Below are 21,608 nucleotides of genomic sequence, written 5' to 3' on the forward strand. Positions count from 1 at the left end.
ATGACCTCAGGCTCATTTGCCCCCTTGCCATGTGCTGTGGGCACAGCCCTTGAGTCTTGTTGGCACAACCCTTGTGTCCTGTGGGCACCCACGGCTGCTTGCAGGAATCTCTGCAGCTTCAAGGAGGGGAGGCAAAGATGCAAATAAATGGGATTTAAACTGCATGCAGAAATAGGAAAAAAAAAAAAATCAGCATTTCAGTGCTCCAGCAGTCCTGCTTGGGCTGGATTAGGATTTTGGGATGAGTCAGAGGCTGCAGCAGCAGCACTGGGAGCTGAGAACTCAGCACTTCCCCAGTCTGAGGGAAACAAGGGTCTAAATGCCGCTGGAGGAGCTGTCTAGCAATCCAACGCGAATTATGACCCAAATGTTTGTTACCACGTATTCCTTGTCACTTTACGCTTCAGAACAGGTGTTAGCTACAGTCTTCTGGCAAAATTTTATCTTTGCTAATTAAATTCTGCCCTGCTAAACTCCCCCTGTAATTTTAATTGGATTTTGCATTCCTCAATGTATGCCATAAATTGTTCTGTGAGGCTACTTTGTGCTATTAAATGGCTGCATCTAATTTGTAGCTGGCATACTCCTTAACCTCTCATACATGTAATGAGAATTTGGGAAGTGATTTAAAATTTATTTATTTTGGTAGCTAAAATCCATGAAATCTTCATCAGGCAAAACTCATTCTTGGTTTCCCTTAGTTTTCTCAAGGGATTTTATTTGGCTAAAAACTGTTTTAGAGAATTGTCTCTAGGGAATAAACAGGTAGAATTGCAAAAAAAAAAAAATAGCCCACCTTCGTCCATGCTGAGAACTAATTTAAAAAGAAATTACTGCAGTACAAAGACTGCAAAAGAAACTAAGCTGAAAGATTATTCTTGTGAGACAGAAGTCTGGTACTAAAAACTGGTTTTCTCTATGCTTTAGACAAGTGAGCTCTTCATAAGATTATGTATTAATTTGCACGTAGCATAAATATATGGTTTAAGTGAATTTAGGTAAAAAGAGAAACATAAACACTTTGTCTACCAAAGCTGAAAGACAGGATGAAAGCAAAATGGTTTCCCTTGGATTTTCCTAATGTGTTCTGAATAATTTTCCTTTTTAAGAAGGGCCTTTTTTTTTTTGTTGCAATAGGTTTTTGTCTTTTCCACATTTTATTTGCCTTTTGCATTCCTATCATTTCAGTTCTGAAACACATCTAACCTTTCCAAACTAGAATGGTTTTTCCCTTGATCACCCTGTTGTTTATACGAACAAGTCTCTAATGCAGCCTAGTGTTGTAGTGATGGTAAAAATAGCTGAAAATACCCACGAAGGATGAGCCCAAGAATATTTCTGATCACCTTTCTGTATGAAAAACATTTGTTGGTAGATCTCAACAGGTGTAAACCCTCAAGAATCTATTGATAATCAACCCCATCTGAGCCACTGTCCCTGCATCATTTCCTTTCATCAAACCAACATTCTGAGGTTTCTGAATTACAAATCATTCTGAAATATTGACATTCAGTAATTCTGCAGAGCACAGATGATGGAAGTGCAGCTTCTGTATTTCTGCTCACTTAAAAGATTATTCTCAACAAAGTCAGGGAAAATTCTTTTCAAAGAAGGTGTCATTGCTGGACATGCAGATGCAGCTCTGATGTAAATCCATGGGAATGTTGCCATTATCATCCACAATAATTATACATTTGATAATGACTTCCTGTTTTACTTTTTTCCTAGTATTCATTGTTGTTTGTATGGCATTTTTCTTGATATACTTGATATTATAGTTATGTTTGTTTATATTCATAGCTTTATGAATTAAGCTGTGTAATTATGCTATTTAGAGTGGTTATACATTTTAAAATCTGGATATTTAGAAGGAAATATGGCATATTTTTAAACATTTTCAGAAAAATAGTTTTTAATGTTTTCTACTCTTCTAAATTGATTGTTTGCTAGTGTGTCAGCCTCTTTAACTGTTGGTATTATATTAGTTCCACATCTTCAGCTACCAACCTTCTTCCAAGTGCAGTGATCCCACAGAAAATGTTAACAATATAGAGCTATTTGCTATATTTAATGGTGCATCAAATAGCTGTAATGGGCAGGTCATGAATACATTTGGGTTAGTGAAGAGGACAAAAGTGCAGCACAGGTTTTTTTTGGTTTTTATTGTAATTAAGCTGGCAGATTGCCTTCTATGTGTTCAATTTCATCCAAAATCAAAACAAATAAACCTTGGAAGTAAACTTAATATTTGATAGGTCCTTTAAGTGTTCTCTAGAGGTTGATGTATTTTTTAATATAATATTGGAAGGTTTTTGGTTGGTGATGTCAGCCATGTGCACAGTAAACTGCATGGAGAGTTTAGGGTGTGCCTGAGGAGGTGTAGAGGTTGTTTTAACCACCACAACTGAATGTGGGGCATCCTCTCAGAGAGCTGCTCCTCTCCATCCTCTTCTTGCTGGGTTTCTGGTACTCACCATGTGACCACAGGAATTTGGGTGCTCTGGTGGGGATGACCCATTCTTTATGGTCACGTGCATTTCTGTTTATGGTGCTCATGAGTATTTACTGTTACTGCTGGCCAGGCAGTTCCACCCAAAGGAAGAGTCTAATGAGCCTCCAGGGAGAGCTGCTCCACTTCATCCCTTTCAGGTTTGTCCTTGGCATGTACCTGTACTGACAATTTTGAAGCAGCACTGCATTATTATGAGCTTGTAGACCTGGAAGGTTTTTGGTTTCCTTGAAGACAAAGTGCCCTATGTTTTCCCTGTTGACTTGGCAACGCTTTTGTGTTTCAATAGCTCTTGATACTTTAAAAAGCAAGAATCAGACTCAGTCTGTCTTTCTGTATTTATGCTTGGTACGGGGAAGGAAATGAAGGGATTTCTTAGCTTCACCACTCTACATACAAATTGGATGTTATTAGAGATCTTGTGCCCAGGACAACATTGCGTTTGCATACCTTCCATTTGTCTGACAGCTCCCTGAGGTGTTCCAAGTCACAGGGGCAGTTTAAAGCCACTTGGGACAGGTCAGTTTTGCAGTGTTCCCACTCCTAACTCATGACAGAATGACATGATAAAACTCAAATGACAGAGATAATTACCTTCAACTCCATGCCTTCCAAAGATGTTTTGTTTCACATTTTTTCTTTGCCACACAAGAGGCCTTTCATTTTAAGCTTTGGACAAATAGTTGCTTTATGCAATCATAGTAATACAAATTTTCCTTATAATTACTGCAGCATACACATACTTGTAACTTAAACAGGGTACTGCAGTAATTTAATGATGCAAAGTTGGGAGCACCACAGATAGGACAATGGTTTGATAACATTGTTTACAAGGTGGCTGTTAGATACCTGTCTCAGGGGTGTTCCTGAGCCCTGACAGCTTCCTGGGCACTGAGGATGCTGCAGAGCAGAGGAGGAATCCAATTTTCATATTTATGATAGCAGAGCTCACTGTACTTTCAGTTTCTTGCTTCTGCTCTGAAGCAATGTGTTCCCTACAAGTAGCAACTTTTCTGATTCATAAAGCCCACAGACACACACAGGATAACACTTCCAAAGGAAAGACAAAGTTAGGAAATAAGAATATAGATGTAGATAAGGGCATGTGTGATGCACACATAAGCCTTGAGTTGTAAGGATAAGCTAGAAATTAATGTCACTGTGTAAGGGAAAAGGCAGTTTAAATAAAGAACAGACAGGCACAGGTATGGAATACTGTAGATTTATCTGTAAATAGTCACATTGGTGTTTTGGGTTTTTTTTTTTTTTGTAGCTTCGAGGTGACTTTGACTCAAAACTCCTCCAAGAATGATTCTGTGCAGTTGTGTCAGGAATGTATAGTGATTATGAAGCACTACTTATAACATATTCCATTGCTGCATGGTTTATTATACATTATTGTATTATTCATGTGTTTTTCCTCTTCGTTTTTTCTGAAGAAGGGTATTTATTTCAAAGGCACGAGAGAGGTGCAGTCCACATGAGGCTCTCAGCAAAAAGTTGTAGTTCTTTAACTTTTGTATTTGAGGCTGATTTCCTTTTATGTATGTTAAAATGTTGTACTGGATTCTTCTTAATGAACATTTATATGCAGATATCCTGCTTTTTCAGCCCAAGAGGCAACCTTATGTAATACATATTTGCATATTGACACAGTTACAATACTAGAGCTAGAGGAAAACAGAATAAAAGTCAACAGGGTGTTAAAATGTGCTTGCAAGGAAAAGTCCCTTTAAGGCTTGGCATTGTCTTGTCTCAGTCACACCTACTTCATGAGCTTGGCATAGCCTTGAGCAATGCCTGGAGTTGCAGCTCAGAAGAAAAGTGAGTGTTAGAAAAGTTACAGACAATTCTGTGAACTTATAAACTTCTAAAATGTATTAATAAAACCTAGTATGGTACATCAATGGAGATCAGAGGAGGACACCAGATACTGAGTAAAAGAGTATATTACCTATAGAGCAGAATTTAATGCAGCTTTGTGGTACATAAGAGCCAAAACTTTAAACTTGACTAGGGCAAGAGGACTTTTCTAGTGAAAAAAAAATGTGGGGTGAGGTTGCATTTACAGAAGTAGCTGCTGAATGGTGTGTTTGAGGCTCTCAGGGTTGGTCTCCTGTGCCAGAGAGATGCAGAGAGCTCAAGCAGCTTTCATTCTCCTTTGGCCTTGTCCCCATCTCCTGTTAAAACACTTGCAATTCCTGCTACCTTGTGCATACCCATCCACAACCATTACTTGTGACCCACCAAATAACTGTTCTCTGTGTTCCATTTCTAAAAGCTGGAGGGATGGGTGTCAAAAGAATTTTTTCTGGCCTCTTTCAGCATCCCAGGAAAGTAGTTGGGATACTGCCAACAAACCTGTGCTGTCTTTCCTGATAGAGGTGTCACAAGAGAGTTTCCTGCAGGAAAGTCCTCTGAGCCTTGAGGCACACAGCTCCCACTGAAATATTTTGAGGAGGCAGCGATGTGGTTTCTGATACCAACCAAGCTGTGTGAAGGACACAGAAATGTTACAGGACTATTGCAATTTTTAGAAAATAATGATGTAGTTCTAACAATATCATGGTCTATAATTAAAGTTCCTATAAACTTCATTCACATGGTACTGTATAAATAGTTCTCCACATCAAAGGTAGATGTAATTATCCTTGAAAAACTTGTAGATGACAGAAGACTTATCCAGATAGGAAAGAGAAAGTTCCCAGATCTATACATGTGGATGACTTTAGAAGGAGCATTAATTATAGCTTGCTCATTACTAAAAGAAAATTAATTTCTGCAGGTTCAGGTAAGTGTCCAAACCCAATCATTATTCTGCATGTGTAAAAATCTGTGGGGGCTTTTATGTTCTAATGAACATTTCACTCTTGGCAATAACAGATCTTAGCATGTTCCTGCTGGACAGTCTATGAGACCAAAGTTCCTAAACCTTCATAACCAGATTTTATCTAAAAGTAGAAGTGTTTTAGATACTGTAATCTCCTTCAGGCAAAGATGGAATAATATTTCAGAATATTACCTCACACATCATTGCAAGCTAGCATATCATAATGAATAAATATTTTTCTAAATTGAAAAAATGGCAGAGCCACAAACAGAAGGGCTTTCTTCTACAAATTGCATTTTTCTCCTTGTGGCCTTGTATTTTTAATACAGCTATGGAATAATTAAGCAGAGTGGAGTATTAATGCAATTTTATAAATAAGGTTAGGGTTGCCAGCTGTTGTTCATTTTTCCTCTCTTTTTTAAATGTAGATCAGCATTCAAAATGTAGGCTGGTAGTGGGTTGCAGGAAACTTAGAACATTTGGTCTTACATATCTAAGGTATTAAAAATTGAGCTTGTGGAGTTGATGCTTTGCTGATTCATTTGTTTGGATATACCCCTCATTTCTATTTCCAGTTTCAAAAAAACCACTTCTTAAATCAGATAAGAGAGCAAACAGCATACACAGTCTTTTTATTAAGTCTTCTCTGAAATAAGCAAGTTGTGAGATTTGTTTGTCTAAGAGAACAATATTCAATGACCTTCATAACTTACAGATTACATATAATTGCTTTGGACAGCAATTTTCCTATGCATAAATTAGTTCATGTAGTCAAATGAGATAAAAGTACAGGAACCAGCTCAAATCATGAAATACAGGCTGCAGTGATGAGATTCATGGTAGGGTGCAAATATAAGTATTTGGTTTCCCTACATGATCCTTGTCCTTACTGAAGGAGAAAATAATTTGTCATTTACACCCACTCACTATGGATGTGCATTTTACTATAAAAGTTCTGTTCCTGAAATATGGCCTTTCAAAAGTAGAAGACAGTTGCTAATAATTATTTTCAAGGAGCAGAAACAGTGTTTAGTTTTACATAGAGAGTTGAGGGTTAAGACATTTCCATCAATCTTCAAAAATATCTTTTCAGAATAGAGGTGAAAATTGTGTGTGTGTGTGTGTGTGTGTATGCATCAAAGTACCAAAAATTGTTCCCTCTGCACCCATGTTGGCTTGTTAATATGATGCAAAGAGAACACAGTCCTTCCTATTTGAATAATTACTAAAACATATCCCTCATTTAATAACACAATAGAGTTTTCATATTTGATTGTGGGGCTGATGAGATTGCCAATGCAAATTTGTGGACTTTTCAAAATGATCCAGTTAATATATGAGAGGCACCATCCATTTACTGAATTGTTCAGTTGAACATTTTTAGCCATGTTCATTAAGGTCTGTGCACCTCACTACCTTGCTCTTCAAACTGGAGGGTTTGGGTGTGGCAGAAGGTTCAAGCAGACCTTGAGTGGTCTCTGGGCATTCCAAGTTCTCTCTTCCATGTAGATCTCCCAGTTCAGCTTTCTGGGACTTGTGTTCTGTCTCTGATTGAGATTAAATCTTGTGAACCAGGGTAAACAACATTTGTTTTCCTGTAAGCAGTTTCTGATGTCTGTGAGATATTGAAGGTATTTATTTATTATTTTTTATTTTGACTTTTTTCATTTATTTAAATGTGGAAGCAAATAGCTATGAATTATGTAGTAAAATCTTCAGTCTTTAAAAATAGGAAATAATTTATATTTTCACTTTGTTGATCATTCTGGGGGAAAAAAAAAGCCTATTTCCTGCTTGTACCTGATTGCACTTGTCTTTTCTCAATGGTTGTTTTCACTTGAGTTCTGTTCATTTTGTGATTTAATGGCGTTGAAATAGATCACTTAAGTATTCATGTATTCATTTTTATCCTATTTACATCAGTTCACATTTCAATAGAAATTTATTTCTGCCTAAATGTTGCTTTCCTCAGCAATGATTGGTATCTTCATGGTTGCATATTGCAGTTTCCTACTGCATCTTTGAAGCTCTACCATTGCAAGAAGTGAAAGTAAATTTCTTGGCTTCTCTGTGTCACTGACAATAAAATTGAGATTTTAAAAAATAGTTCATTATATTGGGTTTCTTAATATTGAGTTTCAGAGTTTTCTACCATAGTCTAGCTTTAATTGCAAATGAAACTAACCTTCCCACCATCTTGTATGTCTGGGACAGATTTGTCGTGTCTCACGTAGTCACTTGTGTGTTCCAGAACTCCTTTTTTTCTGTGGTATGTGTAATAAGGAAATAATAAACTTGACTGCAGAAATCTAATGTATACTAATCTGGTTTTTTAAATTCAAAGATTAAGGGTTTTTTTCTTCATAATTTTTATCGTAGTGAATGTGAGAAATATGTTTAGCTCTAACTTTATACTGACAACTGTTGCCACCCATGTTTTCCTCACATATGTGCTTAATGTCACCCATGCTACACTGAAATAACCTTCAAGATGATCCAGACTTAATCAATGTGCTGACATAATGCTGTCAACCTTATCCTCAGGAAAGGTCATCTGCTAAATGAAGTGAGTGGGTTAGGGAATACAAACTGTGGCAGAAATGGGGGTTAGGATGCTTCTGTGTACTGTATAAAACATTATCTAAAGCTGTTTGTTTGCCTGCAGAAATCAGATACCGAATTTCTAATTGATGGAAATCCCTGGATTTTAGCCATTTAAATAAATAAAACTGAGCCAGATGTGTTTTACTTTATGGTGTTCTGGGATATATTTAATGCATTAACGTGGCACTTGGTCTGCAGGACAAAAGTATGATGGAAATCAGAAGGAAAAAGATGAAGAGCATCCTTGTGTGCAGCAAGTGGGAAAGATCTGAGCTCCAACCCACCCAGAGAGTGCCCATCTCTCCCTGGAGCCCCAGAGGGAGCTTGGCTCTGGTGCTGGGGCACCCTCCCTGTACCACTCAGCCACCAGGACCCTCCTGTCACCAGGCACTTCTGCTCCACATGCTCTTGTCCCTGCTGGGTGAGGAGCTCCTAGGCTTGCAGCATCTCCACAGTGCTGAACCCAACTACTTTTTAGATCATTCATACTGGTGGGAGGAACTGAACTTGTAGAAGCAAAAAGATTGTGTGAAATTGTTGTGTTCCAGGAGATAAAAGGTTTTTGGATGTTATCGCATGGATACAGTTCTCCCTATCTGATTCTGATCTCTTTCCTTTCCTAGAAATATTGTAGCAGTGGAAATATATTTTTGAAAGCATTTTGCAGGAGGTGCTCTGAAGTATGAACAATTTTCAGTGAAAGCATTAGGGAAAAAAAAAAAAAGTTAAGGAGTCCCACCAGGATACCTATTCTGTAAGTTATAGGCTTCCTGTAAAAATTAGCTTGAAAGCTTGAAGTACCTACATAAAAATTAAATTGATTCTGCTAATATAATGGGAATTCCACTCTAAGGCCTGGAATCAATTTTATTATTTCACTTGTTCATCAAAAGGAATTTTCTTTTTTTAAATAGCTGTATATAGTAATTACAGCATCACATTTCTGTCCCTTTCTTTGACCTACCCTACTCTGCCCAGTAAGGAGCCATTTGTACAACTTGAAGATGATTGTTTTTTGAGAATGTTGCCAATTTAATCTAAAAATCACTTGAATTTCACTGCAGTCAGAAAACTGTTCATCCTCTTTGTATCCAAATCCTCAGAGCCTTAGGGGAAAAAGCCTTTGAAGTGGAATGTAAGAAGAATTTTAATGTTTTATGCAGAAAGACAAGAGTTTAGAGGGGATGAGAGAGAAAGAAACAAGTGTGATATGCATTTTTCCAATTGCTCTGGCACACAAACTCTGGTTTTCCTACTCACCCTTATATCACCCCACTGGTTTCAGCACCTCATGTCTTATGTTCTCCTCAGCTTTAAACATCTCTGCAAATTCAAGGAAACACTTCTAACTTTCTCTTTCTGGCTATGTTTTTGAATGAATAAGTGAAGGCTGAAGTGGTACAGTGAAACAAGTTTGAGAGATCTGAAAGGCTTCCGATTTTCAAAACATGCTTTGAATGTTACTTAGGGTTTTATAAGTAATTTTGCTGTGTAAATGTAAAACTGCTGAAGAAAATATGGAAAAAGGAGGGAGTAGTGGTTCTATGTTTAAAACTAAATTAAATACATAGATATTGCCATTAAAGGTATTCTACAGTCTATTTTACAAACAGGATTAATCACTGAATTTAATATTTCTTTGCAGCATTCCTCTCATTTTACAGGGCCTGTAGATGTCAAGTTCTTCTATGACCTACATTTATATAAATTAATGTATTATGGTTGCTAGCTAAGGATGTTTTATATAGTTGTATTCAAAACTTTCTCTTGGGTATAGATATCATGCATGGGTTCTCTCCTTTTATTTTGGGAAGGTACAATATTGTGAGTGGCTAAGCAAAGAACATCCATTTTATAGCAGCAGGAGAAATTAAGTAGCTTGTTACCCATTGCCTACCTATGAGGCCGTAGGTTTTTGTATATAGTAATGTACATTGGATTTTTTTCCCCAAAAATGCCATGTGTATAATGCAGCTCTGTTGTTCTCCACCAGGTGTAGGCTGTTCGCCTTGTAAATGGTTGCTTTTAAATAGTGTTTAAGTCCAGAATCTGCTGTAAACTGAGTTCTCATATGTTGTTTATTGGTGAGCAGAAGACAAATACCTCAGGTGATCAAAGTGGGGGGGGTGCTCCCAGCTTTCACCAGTCTCCAGACCCTCTCAGCAAAAATTTGGGGTAGCTGAGCAGTGGTTCATCATAACTGCATGGTCTCAATGCTCAGAATCACAGATCCAGGTTGTAAGTAGAGCAGCAGTTATTTGGATAAGCTTCAGCAGCTGGGGGTGGCATTCAGAGGTGCCAACAGGATGCTTTTGTCTCCTGTGGCTCCTGGTCAGGGCTGAGGTGGCTCTCCTGAGCTCAGAGGTGATGCAGGATGTGTGCATGCACTGCTCCAGCTCACACAAATTGCTGATGGTTCAGAACAGAGAGAGGCTAGGGCATGGCCTCACAATCCTCCCCTTTTTTTAGGCACATTTTCACTGTTTTGCATGTTTGTCATTTCCCTCTCCCCCGCCCCAAAAAAAAAAATCAACAGCTGCCTTATGTTCAATCTCCAGGTGCTGCCATCGTGTCAGTAATGTGGAGCATTGAATTCCTGCACAGTGCACACTGGAGATGTGTAGATGTAAAATATCTCCTGGCTGTCATGTATAAACTGCAGCACTGTGAGACAGTGAATCCTGATAAATCCTGAGCTTTTCAGAAAAATCTGCTTCTTTTCTTCCATTGTATGGTGTTTATGATAATTGTCTTGTGTCTAAATATTTTTGTTTTCAGTCAGTAATGTTACAGCTTTCGTTTTAGGTTGTTTGTATTAGAAGAATTTCCTATTTTTGACTTGTCTTGAATAGGCTGGAAAAAAATTGGTGCTTTTATAGTTTCTATGTGAAGGGGGTTTTATTTTATGTTCTATTAGTTGTTTGTTTTTCCTCTACAGTGCTTCATCATCTGTCATCCCTCAATGCATACAGGATGATAAACTCCCTGTCCCTGTTAATGGGAGTTGAGAATATTTTGCTTCTCTCAGGATTGGTGCCATATTACCAGGACAATGTATTGATTTGGGTGACTGCCAGTGTGTGATGCATGACAGAAATGAGAAATTGAACTTTCTGAACGTGAAGTAAATTGTGCTGATGATGATATATAAATGACTGAGGGAAAAGCAATCAATCAGATGCTCTCTGCTGGCAGCTGAGCTACATACAATTTAATATATAGTAAACCAACAGTTGTTTACAGTCTAAATCAAATAGTGTTCTGTGCTAAACTCATATTCTTGCAAAGATTACTTGGAACATTTCTGGGTTTAGTATGCTTTCCTTTTTGCTTTACCAACATGTGGTGTTTGATAATTTAGAAATATTGAACTGACTCTATTAATTCTTGTTTTTTCTTGTCAAGAGTGACAGGTTTTTTTTCTAGACTGCTTATTACTACTTTAAATTGGTTGATCTTTAAATAATTTTAACTTGTTTGTTGAGTTGTTTTGAGTCCCAGATACCTGCAGAAGGAGTTTATTATAGCTGCAGGTAATTGGACTTTACTGTAAAACATCCACTAGAGACATGAATAGGCCCATTCTCTCTTTTGGCAGATGTTTTGCAGATATTAGACTTATATCCAATTATCTTTGGGTACTTTGCAGCACACAAGAGCATTCATGTGCAGATGACTGTAATATTCTTTGCTCTCCTTCTCCACACTCTGAAATGAATGGGATAATTTATCCTTTTTGGAAAGAGAAGTATTTTAATGAAAGCTTCAAGAGACTTCCTGAAATTCTCCTTATTAATTAATAAGTCCTGTCATTCTGGATCTGTCTCAGGTTATCATTTGCCCAATGTAAGACCCTTCAGTAGTAGGGAATTCTGCTCAGTTCTTCCCAAAGCCACCCAGAGCTGCAGAGTTTGGAATCTTCAGTTTGAACTTTGGGGTGGGAGTTTCCAAAGATTCCTCTCTCCTGAGATGTTATCAATGTTTGCTTCGTGTTAAGGCTGTGAGAATCCAGGGAGAAGCTGAACCACAAATTCCCGGTGGAGGGTAAAGCTGAAGCATTTGGCCATCAGCTGGAATGTAAATCCTGGAGGTCTCTTGTGTGAACCCTGCCATGATTAGACAGTTCAAGGCCAAATTGTTCATAGACAGTTTGGCAAAAAGTTCTTCCAATAGATATTCTAAAAAATACAACCAAATAAAAAGCCATTTGGGCTTTTTATAAACTTTTTCTCTCACATAGAAAAGTGGGGTTTTTCCCTGCTGAAACTTATTTTGCCATTTGTTTTTTTTCAGAAATAAAATAAAAATATAATACTGATTAATTAGCTGTGAAGTTTAACAATTTAGTTACCTTAGAATTAACTATGTTACCTTGATTAATCCAAGTTCAGTAAATGGTATTAGAATCTGTAACTTGGCATTGGAGGGCAGGGTTGATGTCAGAATATCAGCAAAACTTGACAATATCACAAAGAAACTCCCGAAAAAGTAATATCAACCTTCCTAAACTCTCTAAGGGGGTGTTCTTTTATATTTTTCATAACATGAAATGCAGTAAGTTGCTTTTACATCTCAATATGAGGCAATATAATTATTCATCTTTATTTTACTTTAGACTTTATTTTATTTTAGATTTTATTTTATTTCTCTCTGAAAGCCAAGAGGAAGACTTGACAAATATGAAGTTGCTAGGCAGGGAAACATAAGTAAGCTGCCTCTTTTCTGAAGACAGACTTGTGGCCAGGAAAGTAAAAGAGTCACTTATACAAAACTCTGGAATTGCTATCAACATACTATACGAATGTATCTACCAAAATACTTTTAAAAATTGTGTGTATTAGATAGATTTTTATAGTTGTTTCAGTGATTTTACAGATTATTTGGTTCATGTCTTCAAAACTGCTTGCCTTCCACTAATGCTGAACTCTGGATTCTACTTGGATTATCAAAAATTAATGATGAACAGGAGCAATTTTACAGATTCTATGCATTATTCCTTGACATTCAGTGGTATTTGAGCATTCTAAAATGGTATTCAGTGTTTAATTTTGTCCTTAGTCTGTGGATGAGGACTTAAAATCAAGGTATTTTATATATTTATTATCTCAATTTGCAAAGAAGTCATGGTCATTATTCTGTATTTTAGTTTCAAGGACAAAAGTCTTTAGATTAATGCATAATGAAACATTAATGAATATTGTATTTCCTGGTTTTGCAATAGATTTATTTCTGATGTCTCACGATCATTTCTGTACACCAGCTCTGGAGCATGGAACTTGGCTCAGGTGCCATTGGGGAACCCAGATTCCTTTCTCATGGATGTTTTTTGACTCTGTGAACACGTGCTGTGTTCTGGCGTGTTTTGTTGGCTGGTGGGAATTTTATTTTTCTTTGGTTGATTTCTTGTGGGTGGTATTTTGCCACTGATGGGTGTTGCATCTTCTATCATTGCTTCCTACATGGCCTCTTACAAGCCTCACTGAACGTGGCTGTGTTTTACTGCATTCAAGCCATTTTAGGAAAAGAACTATGCTGGTTTTTACAACTGAAAACTAAACATTGCCAGTGCTGATGTTTCAGCTCAGGGACAGAAGTTACAGCAAACTCATGCTGTTTTATCCAGCCTTGAGATCAGAATTTACCTTAAGCTGATGTACAGTTGCTCTCTAGAGATGGGATATGTGTAGTCTTAATTTAGTTTTAAAGGTCTGTTTTGTTAATACATTCATGTAATATATCTTTAAAAAAATACAAAAGCCAACAAATATTAAAATGTACCTAGGATTGCCTTTTGAAGTTATGTTTGGAATGACCTGTGTCTGTATGTTTATAAATGTTTCAATTTTAGAAATAGATTTCATATGTTTTGAGTAAATGAACTGCTCCCCATGATGTCAGATCTCACTTGTTTGTTCCTGTTTTTATAGATGGCTATACAACAGATGACATTGAGTTTTACTGGCGTGGGGGTGATAATGCAGTCACAGGAGTGACAAAAATCGAGCTGCCACAGTTCTCCATTGTGGACTACAAGCTTATCACCAAGAATGTTGTTTTCTCTACAGGTTTGTGGGGGGGAACTTAAAAGGGGAATTCTTTTAAAGACTTTTAAAACTGGATTAATTCTTAGTGTGCTGTTGAGGAGCAAAACTTTTAGAAACAGGAACAAAATAGAGCAGCAGCTGTGAATTTGGAAAGCAGAGGTTTTTATTACAGCTTCCATAGTGTATAAGGCACCACTCATTAACATGTGTAATCTGTCATGTTTAGGCTCAGCAAATGAGCTGTATTTTTTGTTTACCCGTGAAAACTGATGAAGCCACTTGTACACCTCTGTTCCCCAACATGTAGGAAATTTAGGAACCTTTTTCTCCATATTTTTAGATGTTTCTTTTGCCATGTTGGGGATGTATTAGACTAATTACTATGTCTTCAATATAAAATCTTTAAAATGCTTGTTTCACGATTTCCAGTTTAGCCTATTCTAGCAAGTGCATGACATTCTGAAGGCTGAAAAGATGCTTTCTGAGAAGGAGCAGAAAATCAGATTGCATTTCATGAAATAAAAATAATAATAATTTAAAAACCCCTAACATATTTCAATGACATTAAATTGCTCAAGGGAGGCAAGAGTTGAATTGGGCTGTTACTAGGAGGTGTTTTCTACCTATTTGAGAAACCCATTAAGTGTGTTAAAAAAAATATCTTCAAAACTCACTGTTCAGATATGAGTAGAAATCACCTTTGGAGGGACTGTAGAATAATTGTACATTGAAAATTCTTCAAAATCAAGCAGAAATGGGACTTGAAGAATGATTTCTAGGCACCCATATTAACAAATGTTTCAAGCACTACAATATTTCTGATGTCCAGTGACAAGAGAGGAGTGTTGCATTTCTTGGAGAGACGTTTAGGATCAGGGCTGCACTGAAGCTGGCATATGAGAGTTTGTCAGGGAAGAGGAATTTCTGTGCTTTTTTGCTCTGGTTTGTATTTTGGCTGTTGATTGTTGAATGTTATGATTACCAGCAGATAAGCAACTAGAGCATCTTTGTACCCTCAGCATAAAAGATTATTTAATCCCAATTCTTGCTAGAAATTCTGCCGCTGAATATCCTGGATCTTTCAGCTCTGAGTGTACTCTACGTCAAATGAAAAAATAAAACAAAAATGACAGAAAAGAAAAATGTTTTCAGGCATTATACAAATAAATTATGGCCGTACCAAATATTCTCTTTTAGGTGCCTACCCAAGGCTGTCTCTCAGCTTTAAACTTAAGAGAAACATTGGTTACTTCATTCTGCAGACCTACATGCCTTCTATTCTGATCACTATCCTGTCCTGGGTTTCCTTCTGGATTAATTATGATGCTTCAGCTGCAAGAGTTGCTTTAGGTAGGCATTTTTACACATCTCATGCAGTGTGCATTAGCTGAATGGTTTTTCTGGCTTCTGGCTGAGTGTATAGTGCATGATTTCAAAATAAAAAAATCTATGTGTTAGATCTTTTTATGTGTGGCTTGTTAAGCTTTGTATTATTTGAATCAGCATTTAAAACATCAGAATTTAAATAAAAATTAAAGTGATTTCATGTCTGAATTGGCCAACTTTATAATCATTGTAATCAAAATTAGCTCAACATATTCTGTTGTTCTTTTGCTGCTTGTTTTTTCTCTGAAAAGAATGCACTTAGTTTGCTTTTGCCCATAGCAGTCCAGAACACACGTTCAGCATTGTGTTATGGATTACAAATTGCTTTTCCTTTCAGGAATTAAATAAAGTTTTACTAGGTTTGCATAGCTCACTTGTCCTTATGTTGAGGGAGGAGGAGGCTGTGCCTCAAATCCTGTTCCTGGCTCCTCACTCCAGACTCACATTGAGGGGCTGGGATGTGTCCAGAGAAGGGCAACAGAGCTGGGGAAGGGTCTGGAGCACAGGACTGATGAGGAGCAGCTGGGGGAGCTCAGCCTGGAGAAAAGGAGGCTCAGGGGGGACCTTCTTGCCCCCTAAAACTCCCTGGCAGAGAGGTGCAGCCAGCTGAGGGTCGGTGTCTTCTGCCAAGTGAAAGAACAAGAGGAAATGGGCTCGAGTTATGCCAGGGGAGGTTTAGATTAGATCCTAGGAGAAATTTCTTCACCAAAAAGGTTTCTACCCTTGGCAGAGGCTGTTTTGGGAGGTGGTGGAGTTACCATCCATGAAGGGATTTAAAAGATTTGAAGACTTGGTGCCTGGGGAACATGGTTTAGTGGTGAATGTGGCAGTTCTGAGTTAAAAATTGCATTCAATTAACTTAAAGGTCTTTTCCAACCTAAATTATTGCATGAGTACGATTATTTTTTCCCTACTGCTACCTTAGGGTCCAAAGCAAAACTGTTTCCCTAATTAATCTCTAGACTATTTGTCTATCTCATCACTAGGCCTATGTGTATCTTTTTATTCTGTGCCCCTCATCATAAAGAGCATGTTCCAAAAATAAGTGTATCTATTGCCAAGTTTTGTCAAAATCAGACTGATTCCTGCCAGTACAGTTCTTGTATAGCTAAAATAAGTAAAACCCCATAAAAGATGCCATTGAAAATTTGACATTTTAATGTTATAGAATACATCTGAGTTTTACCAGACCTTTCTGTGTAGCATTTTGCCTTAAGAATATCAGACTGCAGACATCCTGAAAATGTGGAGGAAAGCAAGATAAAGCAATTTTAGCCTGTAATTTTCAACTGAGACTCATTACAGCAAGTTGCAGTTTATCTGGTTAAAAATACACTTATGGAATCCAACTACTGTTTGCTTGACTGAGCTCAATTTATTACAGGTGTAATGTTTTTTATGCTATGCAGAAAATCCAAGTCCAAGATAAGGACTGAACAAGATGTCCCTGAAAAAATTCAGACACAAAAGGAAACCTACAGAGGGTGGTGGCAAGGTCAGGTAGCCTGTGAAAAATGCACAAAAAAAATCTGAGCAGCCAGGGATCAGGTTAGGTAAGCTAAAGCCCTGAGACAGAACTAAATCTGTCCAGGGACATCAAGGGCAACAAGAAAAGCTTCTATATAGGTACATCAGTGCTAAAAGGTGATGAGGGAAAATGGGAGTCCTCTCTGAAAGGAAACAGGAGGCCTGGATAGCCAGGATCTGAAGAAGGCTGAGGTGCTGAACACCTTTTTAATGCCTTGCTCTCATGGACATGTGCTCCAGACACCTTGCCAAGCTGCAGAAGGTAAAGGCTGGCACTGGGAGAATGAAGAACCACCTCCTTAAGAGAACTTGTTGGAGACCATCTAAGGAACATGGGGATCCCAAGCACAAAGTCCATGGGACCTGATGAGATGCATCCACAGGGCCTGAGGGAGCTGGGAAATTGGCTAAAACTCTGTACATCTTATTTGAGAAGCCATGGCAGTCTGGTGAAGTTTCACTGACTAAAAAAGTGGAAGCAAAGGCCCTAATTTTTAAGAGGGGGAAAAAAGAAGACTTGGGGAACTACAGAACTGTCAGTCTCACGTTGGTGCCTGTCAAGGTCATGGAGCAGATCCTCCTGAAAACTATGCTAAGGCACATGGAAACCAGGGAGGTGATGGATGAGAGCCAGCCTGGCTTCACTAAGGGCAGGTTGTGCCTGACAGAGTTTGTGACCACCTACAGCAGGGTCCCAGCCCTGGTGGGATGAGGGAAGAGCAACTGCTGTCATCTACCTGGACTTGTGCAAAGCATCTGACACTATTATGCTTGAGATCCTTGTCTCTAAGTTGAAGAGTCATGGATTTGTTGGATGGACCACTCAGTGGATAAGGAATTGGCTGGATGGTTGCACTCAACAGTTTGATGTCCAAGTGGAGATGAGTGACAAGTGTCCTCAGGGGTCTGTGTTGGGATTGTGCTGCTTTAACATCTTGGTCAGCAACATGGACAGTGGGATTGAGGGTGTCCTTGGCAAGTTCCTGAGCTGTGTGGTGTTCCCCACATACTGGAGGGAAGAGATGCCATCCAGAGGAGCATTAAAAGGCTGGAGAAATGTCACAAAGATAATTGTGTGACTAGAGCACCACTCTCCATGAAGACAGGGAGTTGGAATTGTTCAGCCTGGAGCAGAGAAGGCTCCAGGGAGACCTTAGGGCATCTTTGAGAGCCTAAAAGTGCTCCAAGAGAGCTGGAGAGGAACTTGGGACAAAGGGGAATGTCTTTAAACTGACAGCTGAGGACTGAGGATTTAGTTTAGATCTTAGGAAGAAATTCTTCTCTGTGAGTGTAGTGAGACAGGGGATCAGTTGCCTGGAGCTGGGGCATCCCTGTCCCTAGAAACATTCAAGGCCAGGGTGGATGGGGTTATGAGCAACCTGGTCTAGTGGAAGGATCCCTGCCCATGGTACTAGATGGTTTTGAAGAGCCCTTCCAACCCAAACCTTTCTAGGATTCTATTAATATGGACAAAGGTTAGAGATATCTTTTGTCCACCAGGGGAAAAAAAGCATTTTTCAACTCCAGCATTTAAATAGTAGAAATTATTATTCTAGAAAATAAGCTACAATTATTTCAATCACTAGACTTCTCAATTCTTTTTTCCAGGAATCACAACTGTGCTCACAATGACAACAATTAACACCCATCTTCGAGAGACTCTTCCCAAAATTCCATATGTGAAAGCCATTGATATGTACCTTATGGGATGTTTTGTCTTCGTTTTCATGGCTCTGCTGGAGTATGCATTGGTCAACTACATCTTCTTTGGCAGGGGACCTCAGCGCCAAAAGAAAGCAGCAGAAAAAGCTGCCAGTGCCAACAATGAGAAGTTGAGAATGGATGTCAATAAGGTAAACTGTAATGGGGATACATTTTTAGCATTTTCCCAGGAAGACAGGCTCTCACTTCTGTCAGACAGTGCTTTAAAATGTAATTTCTTGAAGAAAATGAGTGGAGTGGAATTATGATGACCTTGTCTTAGCTCTGCAGAGCAGTGTGCTTAGGCACCTCAGCAGTGAATGCTGCCCTCCAGCCTGGGAAGCTGAATGCCTTGTTTCTAAAGCATGCAGTCAGTGAAGTTTTACTGAGAGATGTTTTCTTAGTCAGAATGTAGACTTGAATATGTACAACCTGTTTCCAAAGGAATAAATCCAAAATGATGGCTGTATATTCTAGTAAGAGCTGTATGGAACATTGGAACTAAAATCTAAATTTAACCTGCTTTAATAAATCTTTCAGATGAGCTGGATAAGAAATATTTGCCACAGAAGTGTTTAAAGTTTGAGAAGTTTGCATATTTTCCATGTCTAATGGGCCAGAATACTATTGACTAAATGAGGAGCTTCTCAGAAATAAACCATCAATGTGCTGTGTACTTAATTTTGAATCTAAAAGTAGCCCCCTAGGGATGGAGAATTGAGGCAGAAAAGGTATTTGCCACGATACACACTTCTGGGAAAAGTATCCATTATGCTTAATGAAAATGGGGCACTTATCATAAAGCACTTGTAATTTATCACTTTGACCATTTTGGAATGAATTTCACAGAGTGGCAAATCTGTGCTGAATGCAAAAATATTCTCAGTCTAAACTGTATAAACTTTCACACACATGCGAAGTTGGAAAGATAAGTAAGGTTGAATTACCTTTGGGGGTTTGGGGCTTTTTGGAGGGGTGAGAGGGTTGTGGGATTTTTTTTTTTTTGGTCAGGGGAAGCTCATTGAGTTGTAATTCATCATGACCAAGGAGAAAAAAAACTGAAGTCAAAATCTTAAAAAAAAAACCTGTCTTAGAAAAAAACACGGGATTATTTGTCAATTGGAAACTTAAGTTTCATACAGCTCTAATAGTGAAATTTCTAATGTTTGTTCAGAACCTCTACACACATAGTGGGTCTGCAGACAGAAGAACTTTTTATTCCAAAAATCCATTACATATTGATAGCACAAAATAGTTTTTTAGATTATAGCTTATAGTCTTTTAAGGAGAGTTATATCACCATGGTTCATAGCTCACCTATTTTTTTTTTCTTTTTGATTGGAGAGAAACATATTACAATGAATGAAGGCATACTCATAATGATGGGTTTAATTTTGATGTTATGTTACATATATCATCTTTTAGCATTATAAAGTTCATGAAGACACTGTAACATGTTTTTATTTCTATTTGTGATTTTTCAGCAATGAAAAAATCTGTGAGATTTTATTTAAGCTGTTAGAGTTTTTTTTTTCCTTTTTTTAAATTAAATTTCACTTTTAAGGTGCTATAAACTACCCTGTAAGCAATTTTGCAAGATTAGACTTGCATTTACCTGAAGTCTTTCCTCTAACATCAATGGAAATTTAAGATCCATAGGTGTCAGAGTGCCACCAATAGCTGAGGTATATTTCTGTACACTTTGCTTCCCTTGTGGTGTTCTCAACATTCTTGTTCATACAACAGACCTTCAGCTGTGTAACAGAATAGCCAAACCCAGTGGCAAATTGCTGATCATGAAGCAGAGTTTGAAAGCATAGCTGGTGTGTTAATCCAATTCACTAGGCAGAGTAAATTAATTTCAATAACTGTTGAAGAACTCTGCCAGCTTACAGGATTGGCACAAGGTATGCTGTGGAACACAAGGAACAATTTTACATGATTTTTACTTTTTTCATAGTGAGCCTTTCAGTTACCGTTCTGGGCCAGCATGGTGAACAGTCTCTGTCAGTTCTGCTCTGGTACCCAGATCCACTCTGATCTGGTAATCAGGTCTGCAATCCTTTAAGCAATAGGCAGGGAATCAAATAGGAGAGGATCAGAGAACTTGTCCTGCTGCACAGACTGCTCTGGGGAGAAGGAAAGGAGCTGACAGCTGCTCTTGTTGTTTGACCAGCAGCGAGAAAACATTAATATTTAATGGACCTGAATATTTTATCTATTAAAAGGAGACAAATATTATGTAATTATTTTCATTTGTAAGAATCAAAAAGGGGTCTGAACTGCTGAAATTAATTCAGAAACAGTTTTTTTCATAAAAATCAACATGTTTTAGAAATGGGATCACATACTCCATCTTTAACTAGGCTCCAATAGAGAAGGACTGATTTTACAAGGTATGAGTGTTCTTTTGTGATACTACTAGATTGCTCTTGAATCACTTTGTGCAATATTATGAATTCATAAGAAACAGATACTATACAAGAGAAGATTGATGCCATGAGGAATAAACCTCAAAATATAAGGATGAAAACTTCTACACAAAATTGTGGCTGCATTCAGCATTGACACTGTAAAAGAGGTGGATAAATAGTTATTGGAACTGCTGTTTGTAGTGCAGCATCTCTGCTTATACTTTAGAGACCAGAAAATCTGTAATGGTTTTCTTGCAATTCCAACACTCTTATTTAGTAACAATCTCATAAAACTTTCAATCAAATGTGGGGAGAGGAGAAGTGCTGATCAGTCCTCTCATCCACAACTCTGCTTGCAAAGTCAGAGAAGTTAATTCATGCTCCCTTTATGCTGTTGAATTCTCTTCCATGGACAGATCCAGGGTGGATACAGGCACTGGTAATCTCTCTATTTTTGCTTGGTGTTATCCCAAAGATACCAGGGAGCCTACAACACAGCGTGCAAGGGAAGTTTTTTTTCCATGGCTGTGGTATCTGCTGAATCCATTGCAATCTCATGGAGATTGGGTGACTCAGGTGTCCTTGTTTTTTCC

The 21,608-nt window shown here is 38.0% G+C and overlaps 1 protein-coding gene across 2 annotated transcripts in view; it reads left to right on the forward strand.

The window, feature by feature from the left end:
• GABRB2 (gamma-aminobutyric acid type A receptor subunit beta2) overlaps positions 1 to 21,608 on the forward strand; it is a 137,648-nt gene that overhangs the window by 96,911 nt on the left and 19,129 nt on the right. For both annotated transcript variants that reach the window (XM_036391479.2, XM_036391482.2), the window contains exons 8-10: positions 13,871 to 14,008; positions 15,185 to 15,337; positions 18,509 to 18,753. In XM_036391479.2, the coding sequence (XP_036247372.1) occupies positions 13,871 to 14,008; positions 15,185 to 15,337; positions 18,509 to 18,753 (536 nt within the window). The remainder of the gene's footprint in view (positions 1 to 13,870; positions 14,009 to 15,184; positions 15,338 to 18,508; positions 18,754 to 21,608) is intronic.

Source organism: Molothrus ater, chromosome 15, assembly GCF_012460135.2.
Source record: "Molothrus ater isolate BHLD 08-10-18 breed brown headed cowbird chromosome 15, BPBGC_Mater_1.1, whole genome shotgun sequence".
Classification (NCBI taxonomy): domain Eukaryota; kingdom Metazoa; phylum Chordata; class Aves; order Passeriformes; family Icteridae; genus Molothrus; species Molothrus ater.